General features: G+C 38.4%; 1 protein-coding gene across 1 annotated transcript in view; it reads left to right on the forward strand.

The window, feature by feature from the left end:
- HYDIN (HYDIN axonemal central pair apparatus protein) overlaps positions 1-18,176 on the forward strand; it is a 464,226-nt gene that overhangs the window by 223,409 nt on the left and 222,641 nt on the right. The window contains 1 exon segment of the mRNA XM_078149348.1: positions 17,641-17,879. Within this exon segment, the coding sequence (XP_078005474.1) occupies positions 17,641-17,879 (239 nt within the window).

Genomic DNA, 18,176 nt, shown 5'->3' on the forward strand with positions numbered 1-18,176 from the left:
TATGTATATATATATATATATATATATATATATACATATACACACACACATACACACACACACATGTATATATGGTATTTAATTTCTCTTTTGCTCTGGTTCATTATTCTTATGGATACTGAAGTCTTAGTTTCTTAAAAGTCAGTGATTCCTTGGGCCATAGCCAAACCTCAAGAGATGCTGACCATACAATGTTCTATTCAGTGGCCAGACAGGGACTAACACTTTTTGTATGCAACTAACACAGGATCTGCAATGTTCCACAAACCAGTTGACTTTCCATTTCTTGAGGAATGATTACAGCGGAGAATACATTCACCTTCTTAGACATTCACTCCTTGTTCCCATATTTGGTGACACAGCATGGCATAGATAAATTCTGGGGCACTCACCTCCCCTTCAGACCATCTGTCAATGTCCTTCTAAGGTTCATTGCAAAGGGGTTGACTTGACTGTTCTGAGACTTTCATGGAGCTTGCATATCATGTCCTCTCTAAGATGTGGCCCTCCATCCACCCATTTATGCTCCTGATTTATCTGATAATGCCTAATATTTGCCTTTCATTTCAGAAGAGACTCATGAGAACTGGTAAATATACAAAAAGACAGCAGTTAGCTTCTACTGGCTTAGTCTGATTAATTCCATCCTTTGGGTTTGATCACCTGATAAGACTATGTGATTGACTGGAATGTAGACTTGTTGAGGTACTAAAGAGTGACATGAGTATAACTAAAAAAAAATCCTGAAAAGATCCTGGAAAGATGGATACAGGTCACAAAGAAATATAATTTAAGCAGCTTAGTGGCTCAGTGGATAGAATTCTAGAGTTGGAGTCAGAAAGATCTGAATTCAAATCCTGCCTCTGGCACTTATTAGATATTTGACCCTGGGCAAGTCACTTCACTTCATCTGCCTTGGTTTCCTTATCTGTAAAATAAGGATAATATTATAGTACCCACTTCCTAGAGTTGTTGTGAGGCTAAAATGGGATACTTGTAAGACATTTTGCAAATCTTGAAACACTACATAAATACTAGCTATTGCTATTAGAACCAGCTGAGCCATTTAATTGTTTTGTTTGTCATCAAAGTTACTAAGGATTACAACCTTCCCCTAACTGTACTTTGTAGAGACCTTTGGAAATATAAGGGACGTGTTACCAGTGATAGTCTAATCATGGAAAAGTCAATTATACCCTACTCCAGTGTTATAGTGTTGGACAATTTGTGTTTTTACTAATGAATAATTCATTTTGGTTATGTAAATGAGAGAAAAAGAATTACTTAAGGACTTCAGGATTATTTTATTAGTATGGACTCAGCCCTAATAATGACATAATTACTGTGGAAGGTTACTGACTTGTTTTGATAGTGGTAACCTCAAAGGTACCTAAATTTGTTATCATTATCTACCTTTAAATAAGCAAAGAAATGACGTTGGGGAAGGTCTAGATTATTAACCCATTTCCCAAAGTGCCCTCAGGAGAAGAAGACACCCTTCTAGAAATTGCTCCAGATGATTACAGTTAGCTGGGTAGGATGGGGGTATGAAGGGGAAAAAGTGATGGATTTTTTAAAAATCAGAAACATATATGTATGTATGCATATATTGAACATATTTGCACATCTTCTTTGTAACATCATTCCTCCTAAAATGTCATAATTCCTTTCAAGATTCAGCTTGATGTGCTGATACTAATTATACTTTCCTTGCTTTCTTTTCTTGATCCTTTGTAAAATATCATAATGGAGGAGTTGACTTGTAAATATGAATCTGTATTTAAAATTAGCACTCTGTCTTATGAAATCTAAGTGAAAATTGTTCAATTCTGTGATCCTTACAAAAGTTTTACAATATAGTAAGCCATAACTGGATGTTAACAGAAGTTGGCTGAAGGCTGAAAAGTTGTCAAGAGACAAGGATGAAGAGGAGAGGACCTATAGATAAACTCAACCTCAGTTCTCTGGAACGTGGAAATGGCAGCTGATGGAGGCAGCCACAGAACAGTGAAGAGTTCCTGGGCCAAGCCAGTAACTGCAAGAAGGCAAACCAACTGTAGCAGAGTGGCTATGATGAGCAAAGGAAGAATTACTAGTCTCCTGGTTGAGTTCCTGGACCCAGTTGAGGAATCCTCAGACCATACCAAGTTCTAGATCCAAGTAGAGCCCTTCTCAAACCAATAAGAACTGTGACCAAAGAGCAGCAAGAGAGTTAGTCATGAGCTATCTGACCTGCACTGAGAAGTACAGCAGCCAGGACAAGGAGATGATAATGCCCCTCTGCACTCCACTCTAGCCAGACCAAATCGGGAATACTGTGCTCAGTTCTATAGAAGGAGAGGCGAGCTGGCCTTGCTCTCTTAAGTTCCCTTTCAGCTCTAAGACCTATGATCATTTTATACTTATCTGGTTTCTTCTTTTTTTTTTTTGGCAAGGCAGTTGGGGTTAAGTGACTTGACCAGGATCACACAGCTAGTAAGTGTCAAGTGTCTGGTCTGAGGCTGGATTTGAACTCAGGTCCTCCTGACTACGAGGCCAGTGCTCTATCCACTGCGCCATCTTAGCTAACCCTATCATAGGTTCCACCAAGAAATAGTTCTGTCTATAATTCTGAAGTGAAAACTAATGAAGCCTATATGTAATATAAGTATAATGTTACATTGATATTAAACATTACATTTATAGTGCAGTTTCAAAGCTTTCATTTATACTTATAACATCCCTGTGGGGTAGATGAGGCAAGAATTATTATCTTCATTATGCAAGTGAGGCTACCAAGGCCCGGGGAGTGAAATCATAACATGGAAACAGACCTGGGACTAACACCCAGCCAGGACTCCTGAGTTAGAGCCAATGCCCCTTCCAATTCAGCTCCTACAAGACAGAAATTAAGCATCACTAGTTAGCTTATTTTGTATGGTGCCTAGGCCACTGCCCCACTGCCATTCATATAGGAACTTGCAACCACCCCCATCCCTCCCACTCCCTTGCCCACTACTCTTTTTTGGAATAAGGGAGAGGGAGTCATTTCTTCATTATTAAAGTCTCTGGAAGAGACTTTGGAAGTAGCAGGGAACAGGAAGCAAATAAAATCCGCCCAGGGGCTTAACAGTAGGCATCTCTTCCTTTATTGCATGAAAGCAAGGGGGTCTCTAAAATGGGTCAAACTCTTCTAGAACCATCCTGCATGACTCCTTCCAGTGATGTGGTCTGTCTGTGTTATAGATCTCACCCCTTTCTTACAGCAGTGTTTCTTCATGACAGGCAACTGTGAGCCTCCTCCCCTGCTAAAGAAAGTCCTCTCTCTCTTTCTGACAAGCTAAACTTAAGAAGCACAGCCTAAGCAGGATAAACCAATCGCTGTCTGCGCCAAAGGCAGGGAGACTTTAAATGGAGTTTGGGGAGCAGTGACGGGTCAGCAACCTTGCTGGACTCCTACTGGCAGCTCCAACAACGGAAGAAGATTAGTTTGAACAGAAATGTCCAAATGAGAGGCAAGGGATTGGGTTCTTTGTCCTGGGAGCTACCCAGAATTTAAAAGGAAGACATCTTGGCATTTCTTCACCTTTCGCCAGCCTCTCCATCTTCATTCAGCACATGCCTCCCGTTAATTACCTTTGACGAATTGCTTGTTCTGTTTTGTTATCTCCCCCGTCGGTCTGTGGTTCAGGCAGAAAGCTTAGGGGAAGCCAGATTTTAATAAAACTCTTCCTTTGTGGACCAGGGCTTTCTTAAATCTCCCCTGGTAGAAACCAGGAAGCTCTTCCAACCTTTTAACACTGAATGGCAGCATTCGGGTAAAGAAGACCTGCTGAGTTCAAATCCCACCTCAGATATTTAATTTTACCTAAGCCTCTCTGTGCCTCAGTTTCTTCCTCTGTAAAATGAGAGGGTTGAACTTAGTCTGAAAGGTCCCTTCCAGTTCAAAATTTTTGGTCCACTTTCTGATTCACTCAATGGATTTGTCTTCTCAATGATACTGTTACTGTTAACATCATCACCATTATCAAAATCATCAGCTAAGCACTTGCTTGTGCATCATGCGAGCCCAGCATGAATGAATGAAAAAAATATTTAAGTACCTACTATGTGCAAGGCTGTATGCTATAAGCTGGGGGGTACAAGTAGAAAAGCAAGACAGCCACTTCTTTCAAGTTCACATTTCTAATGGGGAGATGACAGGTAGAAGAGGTTCCAGTTAATGTATAGAAGAGGTTTGACTTGCTATTCAGGTGAAAAAGATGAGTACTCCTTAGGTACAGCAAATCGGATGGTTTCATACCTTCTTTAGTGGTATTTCCATCAATGAAAACTTATCTATGTTTGACATTGCCATTTGACAGTGCCAAGGAATTTAATAGAGAGAATTTTCCTTTCTGGGTTTTTAGCAGCTTTGGCTACTAAGGATTTGGCAGCTGAATCATCTGTAAAGGCCGTTATCAGGCTGCCCTTGACGATGGCACAGAGGTTTGGTAGCAAGGCCAATAAGAGTCTGAGAAGTTGCACAGTTCCCAGGGAGTTAAAGCTAACTTGCCCATCTGGGGCAGTTGACCTGGCCATTGGTGTTCTGTTGGTCATGGTGGGGTGGGGTGGGGCATTCAAAAAGAGGTACTCAACCCCCTGGGTTCTGGGACTACTGGGCTGAAAGCAGTGCTAGAGCTCTGAGGGGGACACTGCTATCCCTTATAGTTCTTGGCCTATAGGACCATACAGGTGAAGATAGCTAAGCCAATGCATTAGATAAGTTCTCTACATTTTGTGAAAGTAAAAAGAGAAGTGAGGGCAACGAGTGAAAAGGGAATTGTGGAAGTCACTTACTAGCTGTTTGTTGGCAAATAAATCACTTCACCATTCTGGGCCCCAATTTCCCTATTTAGCAAATGGAAAAAGGTAGACTAGATGTTCTCTAAGATTTCTTCCAGCCTTGACATTCTGCAGTTTTAATATTTGTTGCAAGTTAACATTACATTGTAATGTAATGGCCATGCTCTTGTAATGACCGAATCTTATTTCTGCCCTGGCAAATCTAGTAATGCAGCCATTATCTGAGTATATATATGATACGATGAAAGGTGGTAGTAAGCTGCTGTGTGTGAGCCTTGTGATTGTGGAGGAGGGATAATATCAGAAATGGTATAATAAACCATTATAACCATTGTTGAATGAATGGATGCTGGCTTTGAAAGCCCAAGTTCACATAGATCTATTCTCATCACCATCCAATTTCTAGTTATTCTCCTTGCTACCAAAATACAAAAAAAGGTAAGAAGGAACAAATGGGGATCCAGGGACTCAGAAGAGTTACAAAAAACAGAGACACATGACTGCTAAAATGGAAAGTAACCATAAAAGAGAAAGAAATTAGGACTGTTCATATCCCTTCAGAAGTTTTTTCAACTTCACTTGTCTGGAACCTTGGTAAGACTGATCAAGCTCCCTTGGATTAGCCTCTGCCTTCTCTGGGATATCCCAGACCTTCAACAGAGCCTTTCTTCCAGTTCCTAATTTCTATCTTGTAGTGACTCTGTTTAGAGATGAGAGACATGTAGATAGATGCAGGAATATTTAGACAAAATGGGACAGAAGAGGGGAAGAGGCAGGTGATAGGAAGCTGAGCATAGAAACCTGATTCTATTTTCTGTTACTTATTCTGGTTGATTGAGGAACTTTGCTGTCGACTAGAATAATAGTAAAAGAAGAAAGAGACCATTTCTGACTCTGAAGTTTGCTTTCTCATTATTTATTTATTTATTTATTGTTTTCTACTTTACTAATTTTATTTAGTAAATTTACTAATTTACTAATATTATTTATTATTATTTACTCTAATTTCTCTGAAGAAGACTTTTTGTGAATTTCCATTGGAAGATGAGTTGTTTTCAGATATACATTTTTATCTCTTTTGGATTTCACAATCATTAACACACACAATAGCACATCTATCAGCTTATTCACACTCTGTGTTATTGTGTCTGTGTTTTTCAAATGTGCAAACCATAGCATGCATCCCTGAATCCCAAATAAGTATTCAAAATAATCCAGTGAGAAAACTTGTAATAACATTGTTGGTTTCATCTTGGGAATGGTGAGCTTCAATTTGGGAAGTGTGCTGATGTGTGGTGGTACTTTCTACAGTTTCATGCTCAGCCAGGAAAAGTCAGTCAGCAATTTTTTACTGAGTAGCTACCCTGTACAGAGTACTCGAATAACTGATGCATGTCATTTATCATGGGGTTGAGGGAAAGAGGATGTTTCAGTGTGGTTCCCAGTAGACATCTTGATGCATGGGAGTGTTGTCCTTGATACCAGAGGTTAGGTAGGTACAGTACTGTTCTTAGAGTCAGGAAGATCTGTTTCAGATACTTACTAGCTTTGTGACACTGGGAAAATCACTTCAGCTCTGGCTTAGTTTCGTCAGCTTTATATGAGGATAATACCTCTCAGGGTTGCCGTGAGGATGAAATGAGATAACATTTGTAAGAGCACTTTGCAAATCTTAAAGCATTATATAAATGCTGGAGGTTATTTTTATTATTTGTATCCCCAGTGCCCCAGTATTTGGCACATATTAGGCACTTAATGAATACTTTTTGACTGATTGGTTGTTGATGGGTCTAGATCTAAAACAAGGGCTTTGCTAAAAGAAGTCAATGGGCAAGAGTGGGGACAGTGTTATTCTGAAAAATGTTTAACAACCGGTTTTTAAATTTAACCTGCAGCATTAGCATTTTCTCCATCACTTTAAGGCTAGAAATCAGCAAAACAAAAAATCAAGCCCTTATTTTTAGTGTTTGATGTTTTCTGGTATGAAAAGTCTCTTTCTCATCTGTAGGAACCTACTGAAAGAACAGCATAGGGTCGGGAAGGATGTGGAAGCAAATGAAGCAGACCAGTAATTTGCAGGGACCAGTAACCTGGGAATCAGCAAGGCAGCAAGAGGAAGAAAAGATGAGGTTTGAGGGGAGTTTTTGGCTCCCTTTAACTCAATGTTCCAACTTAGTGTTCATTCTCAAAAGAGTAAAAAGGACTTTCTACCTGGAAAAAATATATAATATATAGAGTAGAACAAAGAAGAAAAAAGAATGTAGACCAAATCCTGTCCTAGCTCCACATCTGAAAGGAGAGTTGTCAACAAGATGAATCTGCAGAGTCACGGGCTGGGGAGTTTGGGTTGGGCAGGAGTATCCTATTGTCATAGCCTGCAGGATTCTGTCTGCTACTGCTCTGCCATGTTGCCTGCTGGGCCGGGCTCTGCTGTTTGACTTCTTGCCAAGCATTGATTAATAAAGTTCGTCAGATGAAAGACTTGCCAATTCACCTCAAGAGCACAGCTCTCATGTCTCCGTTCCAGACCAACATCCTGTGTCGGGGTGAATCAGAGAAGAAATGGTATATGTCAATCTCAAGCCAGACTAGAAATAGAATATACTCTGGTGACAGTCCCTTGCTTGTTACAGTTCAATGGATTGACCTGAACTATTGACCAGAGACAAAAAATAAGTTTATTTGGTTGGGTTGAGTTTCTTTTTTTTGGGGGGGGGGATGGAGGGAGGATTCCTGACAAAAACAGAATCTCCACATTTCCAGTGGCTTTGTCTGAATGGAACTGGTTTTTTTTTAATGGAAAAGGAAGCAAATATGGCATTTGTAAAGAAAGCAGATGAAACTTCCCTGAGCTACCAAGTAGAGTGGTCCTGGGCCAAAATTTGGGTGGTTATAGATGAGAACTAGCTGCCTCTCTTTTCCATTTGGCTTCTTAGTGATTGGAAAAGAACCTAGAGCCTCTGGTCTCCATATGACTCTATTCCCAAGCCATATTCCTCTTTCTGCCTTGCACTAGAGATTACTCAGCACCAAAATCCAAGTTCAAGGTGGGGAAAGCAGATATGTCTGTCAGTAGACTAAAGAACTCTTTTAGCCTAGGATCTAAGATTTGAAGATAATAAAATTAAGTACAGACTCTAAGTGGTTCATTCAGCTTTGCTAAATCTATTTTCATACTTTTTTTGGAATGAGGGCATTATTCAGATAAGGCTATAGATTTGATATTTACATACAAATACATATATATATACATATATATGTATATATATATATAAAGGACGATTATAGCCAGTCCTCTTAAGGTGTACTTTGTATAAGGCTCTATCAAACTACAGAAGATGCAGAGCTATATGTATCAATTTTCAAATATATGATGTAAACTAAATTTGGAATATATAACAATTTTTATCATGATATGAAAGCGCTGCAAATTTTCACTTTGGAGATAGAAGTGTTGCAGATGAATTAAGAAGCTGAATTAGGAAGGATCATTTTGAAGTCAATGCTTGTCAAAATATTGGACTGTTCTACCTTTCCCACAATAGCAGGACATGGAATTCTGCTCTCCTCATAAAGGCAAGAATGCAACCATTAGTTTTACTAATATTTAAGCATCATATTTTACACAAATGCAGATTGGTAATTTGGAAAACCAGAGATTTTTTTCCCATTGTTTTCTTGATATTTGAATATTTTTGTGCATGATCAATTAGGGTAAAAAAAAATTGAAGAACTTTTTGAAAACAAAAATAAAACCTTGATTCATACAATCACCACCCAGTGCAGTGTGAAGATTCAGAGGCTCTGAGTTCAAAGACCAATTTTGCCAATTAATGTTTATGACCTTGAGCAGGTCACTTAATATCACTGAGCCTCAGTTTCCTTCTCTGTAACATGGGGTGGGAAGAGGTGAGTTCCAGGATCCCTTTCAGCTCATACCCTATGAATGTTTCCATTACTGTCATTTAGGAATCTATAGTATAATATATACATTCACATATACACATTCTTTTTGGATCAAGTCTACCCAGTGTAATATTCAATATTTTTGTTGGATTCTTTCCATCCCTATCTCTAAGTCATTTCTATAACTCCATTGTTTAAACACACGGTTGATTAATCTGTAGTTTCTATTAAGTACGTGATTCAATTTGACAAGACATATTATACAATTCCCATATCATGCCTCCACATTAACATTTAATTCAAGTCTACTATGTTCAACAGGTCATTCGAGGCCCTGGAGATACAAAAATGCAAAGTAACACCATCCCTGCCTTTAAGGGGCTTATGGTTTAATGGGATAGTATAAATAGCTATGATGCAGGTAGAATGCAGTAATGACAGAGAAATCCAGACCAGGTATTCTGAGAAGAATTGAGGAAATGGAGATTATTTTAATTAGGGGGATCAGAAAAGCTTCATGAAAGGAATAGCCCCAGAACTGTAGTTGGAGGGAAGAAACATTTCAACAGGTTGAAAGCATAGAAGCGGGAGAGTGAGGGTTGGCCAGAATAGAGATCCAGTAAAATTCTGAAATAAGGCTAGTAAGACAGATTGGAAGCAGATGGTGGGGGAGGGGGGAGAATCAAACCCCTTTGTATTCTATCACATAAGAAGCAACTACAACTTTTTAAAGAAAGGAGTGACCTGCTCAGACCCATGCATTAGGAAGACTAATTTGATGGCTACACAAAGGAAATATTAAAGAAGAGAGAAATGGGAATCAAGGAGCCCATTAGGAAGCTACTACAATAGTCCCCACTGAAAACTGGTGAAAGCCTGAACAAGGGCTGTGGCAGCATGGATAGGGAGGAGGGAAGGGGTGCAAGAGACACTTGTGGAGGAAGTACAGACAGACCTTGGGAACTGATCAGATATACATTATGAGGGAGAGGGAAGAGGTGAAAGGTGATCCCAAACTTTCAAACTCAGGTAACTGGGAAGCTGGTGGGGACATGAGCAGAGACATACAATTTCATAAGAGAAGTGAATGTATGGGAGTAGATAAGTTCAACCTTGAGTTTGTTGAATTTGTCGTGCTGGTGAGGCATCAATTTGGAGATTGACAGCGATAATTATGAGCGATGCCATAGAAGAGGCAGAGTCTTATACATCTGTAAAATCAGGGACTTGGACAAGATGGTTTCCAAGGTCCCTTCCAGCTCTAAATCTGTGACCATGAGTCTACCTCCATAACATCCCTTCCCCTTCTTTCTGATGCCATGGCCACCAACCTACTCTAGTCTCTCATCACCTCATCTGTGTTATTGCAATCACTTCCTGATTAGTCTCTCACTTTCACTTTCTTACCTTTTCCATTCCAACCTCCACATAGCTCCCAAAATAATTTTCCTAAAGCACAATCATGTCACTCCCATGCTCAAGCATCTTCAATAGCTGCTTATGGTCTCTATGACAAAATACAAACTCCTCCCCTTTGTGTCCAGTCCTTCACATCCTGACTCTAGGTGACCTCTCTATACCTATTCCACATAATTTCTCTTTATATACTCTGTGTTCTAGCTCAACTGGCTCACTTGCTGTTGCTTGAATTTGGTGTTCTATCTCTCATTCCATATCTTTGCGTAAGCTGTGTCCATGACTAGAATGTCATTCCTGTTGCATGTCATCAAGTTCTTTGCTTCCTTTAAAGTTCAGCTTAAGTCCCACATCTTAGGGAAATCCTAACCTGATTCCCCTACTCATAAGCATTCCTTCCTTCTGAAATTATCTTATGCTAACCGATCTGTATATACACTGTACTCCTTGGTACAATGGAAGCTCTTTGGCAAGGATTAATATTCCTTTTTATCTTTAAATCTATATTATCAAACAAAATGCCTTGCACATAGTGGACATTTAACAAATGTATTGTTGCATAGAATCTCTACCCTGAATCTCAGGGTAAAGATCACATCTAGATGTACAGATTTAGGGACAAATTGGGATCACTTACTATAGCTGAGTATTCTCTATTGGATTCCTACATTTGGCAGCAAAGACCTCTCCAAATGAATCATTATGTGGTAACTCAGTATTAGTTATACTAGGAAAAGAAAAAAAGGAGGAAGCCCATGTAGAAAACTCACATGTTCAAAAGGGATTTATTAAAGAATATTTATGGCCAGTTGAAGACAGAAGTAGGATGTTATATCTTCCAAATCTTCACACAGATAGTGTAGCCAATATGGTAGCTCCCTCAAAGATGACATCTCAACTTTCCCTTTTTGTATAGGAATAGTTCCTTCTCTGATATGTGCTAGAGATGCCCCCTCCTTTAAAGAGATTCTAGGATTATTCATTGAGGGGCGGGGGTGTTAACTATTACCTCTTTCTCCAGATCTACTTTTTGGTATTTTCAAGTGCAGAATTTCTTTGAGAGGAATAAAAGTAGGGATTTGAAATGTTTTCCAGTTTATTCAAGCTTAGCTAACAAAGGAGATGTGGAAGGCTTTATCTGTGATTCCAAGTGCTATAATGATGTTTGGGCCCCATTATTTGAAATTATAATTAAGAAAACAGAAAGAGATCTAAGGTTGGGGGTGAAAGCCAAAGAAAGCAAGAAGCAATTCAAGCTCCACAGGTGATACCCATCATATCAAGTGAAAACAGAACTTCCCAGCTCAAAAAACCCTCCTCCAAACAGATCTAGAACATTTACCAAATCAAAATTTAATGGGGAAATCCAAGAAAAAAAATCACAAATTATTTTCACAACCCAGGTTGGCATAGACAGACAGAAATCCATGTATGCTGCAGATGGGATCTGGCCAGGAGGTGGTCACAAAGAACCTTCTACTACAGGGAGAATCTGTGTACCCATGCAAGGAGAAGTCCAAGATCCAGCACAAAAAGGGATAAACCTGTGTAAGGTATAGGAACAGTTGTGTCATTTACTACCAAGTTCCAGGTTACAAATCCATGAAGAACTGAAGAGGGGACATGTGCCTGGAGGTGGTAAAGAGTGGTTAAGGCTTTAGGCTATGGACAGAGAAGAACAAGTCCAGAAGCAAGCAGCAGTTATGTGGCTCAATGAGCCCCAGAAACACAAAGGGGTCTCAGTTTCAACTTCTGACCCAGTCTGAAGCCCACAGAGGAATAATCAGGACAGGAATCCCAGACCAAAAGATTCCTACTGGGAAGCTTACTGCCATTCTTTCACTGAAATAGCAGAGCTTTCCAGCTGACTAGTTGTGGCTGAATCCAACATCAAACTGATGCTCCTTAATCCCAAGCCCAGGTGAGCAACTTGAAAAGCTCAGACCAGGATGGGGAAGAAATCAGACTGTCCTGGATCAGACCACTTTGGGAGCACTGAAAGTTTGCAGGTCCCCAGCTTGAGCTGTCCTTATGATCTGAGAGTAGTGCAACACTCAGTATACTAAGAAAGCAGCCACAAGACCAGCACTGACCTTCTCTCTAGATGTGCATGAAATCCAGCCAAACATCGAGTCCAAAGTCAGGAAGCAGACAGCAATGATGCAAATGAGCAAACAAAAGAATCCCACCACAGAAAGTTATTGTGGTGAAAAACAAAAGATACTCAAGTCACAAACCCCAAAGAAAAGAATCACTCCAAAACATCTGCAAGCAAAACCTCAAAGAAAAACACAGATGGGAAACAAATTCAATTAGGATTTTTGGAGAGATGATGCAAGAGCTTTTTTTTTAAGCATTTAAAATCTATTCATAAATGAAATGAAAATATATCTACTTCAAAAAACATTAAAAGCAAACTGTACAGATCTCTTAGAACCAAGAGGGAAAAATGGAAATGGAAAGTATCCACCAGTCACTGCCTGAAAGAAACCCTGACATGAAAACTACAAAGAAGATCATAGCCAAATCCAGGTTAAAAGATACTGCAGGCAGCCAGAAAAAAAAGAATTCAAGTATTGAAGAGCCACAATGAGAGTCATACACAACTTAGCAGCCAATCCTCTAAAAGAACAAAGAATTTGGAATACAATATTCCAGAAGGTAAAAGATATAGGTATATAGTCAAGAATAGCTTACTTAGTCAAACTTAGTATAATCTTATGGGAGAAAAATAGACTTTTATTTAAATAGAAGATTTCCAAGTATTCCTGATGAAAAGACCAGAGTTAGATAGAATGCTTGAAGTGCAAACATTGGAGTCAAGAGAAACCTAAAAAGATAAATATGAGTAATCATGAAGTACTAAACCAAGGTAAACTGCTTATGTTCTAATATATGAACATGATAATATGTCCTCTTTATACACACTTATATGCATATACATATATTATGTACATGTATAGTTCTAAGTGTGTGCATATATATATATACATATATATGTATATATATATATATATGTATATATATATACACACACATATGTATCTTGGTATGATGCTACATGCCTTTTTATTGTTAGTGACATTTTTTGTGCTTGAATTCTAGTAAACATTTTTTATAATGTGTATGTCAGTGCTAATGGAATGAAGAATATGAATAAGCAAACACAGTCTCATTTTGAGAAAAACCTGACAGTTTAGCTATATTTCAAATCAAGCTTAAGATGTTTCAAAACTGGTTTTTTGTTGTTTTAAGGTAGTTTTCTAACTAACTCTTTCTAGGGCTACTGGGTCTTTTTTGGATCTTGCCTTTTCATTTTGCTCATAGTAGCAAACATCTGTTTCCCTGCTTCCTATAAAATCCCAGCTAAAATTTCACCTTCTACAAGAGGCTTTTTCTGATCCCCTACACATTAGTGCCTTGTGCCTATTGACCATCTCCTATTTATCCTGTATATATCTTGTTTGTAAATAGCTGTTTGCTTGTTGTCTTCCCTAGTGATACTAGGGACTATTTTTTGCTTTTCTTTGTATCCCCAGTGTTTAGCACAATGCCTGGCACATGGTAGGTGCCTATTAAATACTTGTTGTCTGGCTGATTTGATAGCCTAATTATTTTCTTAAATAATTATTTATTTTAACATTCTTTTCTTTCTAAATTTTGAGTTACAAATTCTCTTCCTCCCTCCTACCCCTTTCCCCACCCACTGAGAAGACAAGCAATGTGATATCAACTATACATGTGAAATCATGCAAAACATATTTCCATATTAGCCATATTTCCAAAAAAAAGCAAGAAAAATAAAATAAGAAAATTATACTTCAATTTACACTCAGAGTTCATCAGTTTTTTCTGGAGGTAGATAGCACTTTTTCATCATGAATCCTTTGTCTTGGATTATTGTATTGATCAGAGTACTCAAATCTTTCACAGCTGATCATCATTACAACATTGCTGTTACTGTGCACCATGATCTCCCTGTTCTTCACATTTCACTTTGCATCAGTTCATATAGGTCTTGCCATGTTTATCCGAGCACACCTTTTGTAATTTCTTATAACACAATATTCCATCACAATCATATGCCACAACTTGTTCTCCCATTCCCCAATTGATGGGTATCCCCTCAATTCCCAATTCTTTGTCACCACGAAGAGTTGCTATAAATGTATTTGTACACATAGCTCATTTTTATTTTTCTTTGATTTCTCTGGGACACAGACCTAGTAGTGGTATTGCTGAGTGAATGAGCAAGCAAGGTTTTATAGTCCTTTGGGCATAGTTTCAAATTGTTTTCCACAATGGTTGGACCAGTTCATGGCTCCACCAACAGTTGATTAGTGTACCTATTTTTCTCTCATCCCCTCTAGCATATCTGATAGGGGTAAGGTGGTACACATACATGCACACATACATGTATACATACATACATACATGTGCATGTATTTCCCCCTCCATTGTAAAAGCTCTTCCTTGTGCATCTCTTTTATGTGAAAATTTTTTCCTCATTCTACCTGTCCCTTTCCCCTTCTCCCAGTGCATCCTTTTTTCCCCCCACTCCATTTTTTGGGAGATCATTCTAATATAATCAACTCACACCCTTACCCTCTGTCTACGTACACTCCTTTTAACTGCTCTAATAATGATGAAGTTCTTAGGAGTTATATCCATCATCTTCCCATAGGAATGTAAACAGTTTAACTTTATTGGGTCCTTTATGATTACTCTTTCATTTTTATCTTTCCATCCTTCCCTTGAGTCTTCTGTTTGAATGCCAAATTTTCTATTCAGCTCTGGTCTTTTCATCAGGAAAGCTTGAAATTGCTTTATTTCATTAAATATCCATTTCCCCCTCAAGGATTACACTCAGTTTTGCTAGGTAGGTTATTCTTTGTTGTAATCATTGCTCTTTTGCCTTCCAGAATTATCATATTTCAAATCATTTACTATGCAAGCCACTAAATCTTGTGTGATCCTGACTATGGCTCCACTATGTTGAATTGTTTTTTTTCTGGCTGCTTTGACCTGGAAGCTCTAGAATTTTGTTATAATATTGCTGGGAGTTTTCATTTTGGGAACTTTTTCAGGAGGTGATCAGTGGATTCTTTCCATTTCTATTTTTCCCTCTAGATCTAAGATGTAGAGGACAGTCTTCCTTGATAATTTCTCCAAATATGATGTCTACACTCTTTCTTTGTCATGATTTTCAAGTAGTCCAATAATTCTTAAATCATCTCTCTTCATTCTAGATTTCCTGTCAATTGTTTTTCCAATAAGATACTTCACATTTTCTTCTATTTTTCCTGCTTTTGACTTTGTTTTATTGTTTCTTGATGTCTCATGGAGTCATAAGCTTCTACTTGCCCAATTCTCATTTTTAAGGATTTATTTTCTTCAGTGAGATTTTGTTTGTACCTCTTCTTCTATTTGGTCAATTATGCTTTTTTAAGGAGCTCTCTTCTTCAGTGAATTTTTGTACCTCCTTTTCATTTGACCTATTCTGATTTTTAAGAAATACTTTTCTTCAATTAATTTTGTGCCTCTTTTACCATTAGGTCAATTCTATTTTTAAGGTGTTATTTTCTTCAGTATTTTTTGTGCCTTGTTTACCAAGCTTAAACAATAAACCAAGTGGAATCATATTCACCACATTGCTTAGTCAATTATGTGCTGTGATGATATGGTCTTCTGTAGGAAATCAGGTACAAAAGTCAGCTGTTCCATTCTCAGGTTTTCATCCAAGATACCCTTGACACCTGTCTAGATCATTCTCATATAAAGATTTTATGGAGATAAGGTGGGCATATTGTGTGGGAGTTACTGAAGTCCTCTTGATCACTTTTTTGGGTGCAAATGCCATCTATATTTTTCCCCAGTCCTATCTTTTAGATATGATGAAGGTTGATCCCTTAATGCTTTCAAAACTGTGTCAACTCCAGAACAGATTTATGCTACATGTACTTGGTCTGGTCCAGTTGCTTTCTCTGATTCCATCTTTTCAAGTCCTATTTTAATATCTTCATATTGTGCATCAGAAGCCACAGTGAGACCATATATGGTAGTTTCATAGTCGCAGATGATGAAACTAGGTCCACATAGAGCAAGAAGTCTTGGAGTCCATGGATTGACCTAGGGATAGATTCTAAGGGTTCTATGAACTTGGATGGGGAAAAACATTACATATTTTTTCCCTCTAACCTCTAGCTGAAATTTGGCATTTCCTTCATTTATTTAACACTATTCAGCTAAGGGGTCCACAGGCTTCACCGTTCTGCCAAAGGAGTCTGGGACATGCAAAAAGGTCAAGAACTCTTCAGTCTGTTGTTGGTTTTCTCATCCTTGTTTCACCCCTAAGGTTTCTTGCAATAACCTGTTTTAGGTAAACCTCAAGCCCAAGCTGTTTCATCTCACAATGTTCCTCATAACCTTCCACCAACATCCTCTGTGATAAGGATGATTCCAGATAAGTTTTGATTTTAACATGATATTGTTCTTGATTGTCGTTTCTCTCCCCTTAGCTAGGATTTCCCATGGTCTTTTGACCTCCTCATGTGGGCAATTGCTTTCAGCTGGTTAAACATCCAGAGAAAATAGTGGTAGTCTAAGCCAACGTTTTTACATTTTTCTCTAGCGTTTCAATAGATTGACTGCACAAAGGTAGCTAATTCAGAAATGACTCCAACATTGATAATCAATTATTTCCTGACCATTAAGCTATAGTCTTTTTTGCTTCTTTTGTAATGTTAAGTGATAAAATATAATTTTCACTTTTCATGCTGTGTGTTATCTCCCCTATTTGCCTTTCCTTATAAGGTGCACTTGGCAGCTAGGTTGTGCTGGATACAGCGTGTGTGTGTGTGTGTGTGTGTGTGTGTGTGTGTGTGTGTGTAGATAGAGCACTGGACTTAGTGTCAGAAAGACCTGAATTCAAATCCAGACTATTTATTAGCTGTGTGATCCTAGGCAAACTGATTGCCTCAGTTTCCTCCTCTCCAGAATGGGGATAATAAAAGCACCTAGCTGCCAGGGTTGTTGTGAGGATCAAATGAGATAGTATTTGTAAAGAATTTTACAAAACGTAAAGCACTCTATAAATGCTAATTAATAGTTACTATTTTCCTTCCATTTAATGGCAACTCCCTCATATCACCTGGCTTCATTTATCATGAGAATATCAGCATTTATTTAGTTTGGTTCCTCCATAACTACTTATTGATTATTGGCTGAAGATCTTCCATTTAGAGGACCAGAATTCAAATTAACATTTATAGAAGGTCTAACAATTATGATTGTGCTCTGCTTACACCATCCTTGCAAAAAAGGGGGAGCATAAGACCAAGGTCATAATGGATTTTCATCTCCAAAAATTGTCCTATTTTTGTTGGAAAAATGGTTTCTCTCTGGGATCAGGCTTTGCTATTGCTTTTATTTGACACATGCCAAATGGAAGCCTAAGAATCTTCTGGCTGTGAACTTTTTGATCTTGTATTGTAGACTAACAATAAATCCCTGTGGAAGATTTCGCCAGATGAAGGCATAGTTCCTCCAGAACGTGAAGTTCTCCTGACGGTGACTGCCAACTTGGACGACATGCTGCCCTTCAAAGATGTGATCATTTTGTCCATTCAGTACAGCAATAGCTACCAGATTCCTGTTGAAGCTGTGGGGAAGGGCACCACAATTGTTTCTGACAAGGCTTTTGCTCCAGAACTCAACTTGGGGGCCCACTTCAGGTAGGGAACTTTAAAGGGTCAAGCCTTGTAGCTAGTTTTATTTCATTTTTATGGATATCTTTTGTTTGTAAATCACCTAGATTTCCCTCTTTCCCCTCCCTCTCCAAGAGATCCATTCCTTATACGAAAAAAATTTTTTGAAGAAAGAAGAAAGGAAGAAGAGAAAAAAATTCAAAACTGATCCAGAGTCCAAAAGTCTAACATAATACAGCATTAGATGCTCAAAGGCATTTGTTGAGGTGGCATTGTAATAGTAATAGTAACAAAATATTCTATTCATAACTTGGGGCACACTTT

This window comes from Phascolarctos cinereus, unplaced genomic scaffold (assembly GCF_003287225.1).
Source record: "Phascolarctos cinereus isolate Bilbo 61053 unplaced genomic scaffold, phaCin_HiC Scaffold_2;HRSCAF=192, whole genome shotgun sequence".
Lineage (NCBI taxonomy): Eukaryota > Metazoa > Chordata > Mammalia > Diprotodontia > Phascolarctidae > Phascolarctos > Phascolarctos cinereus.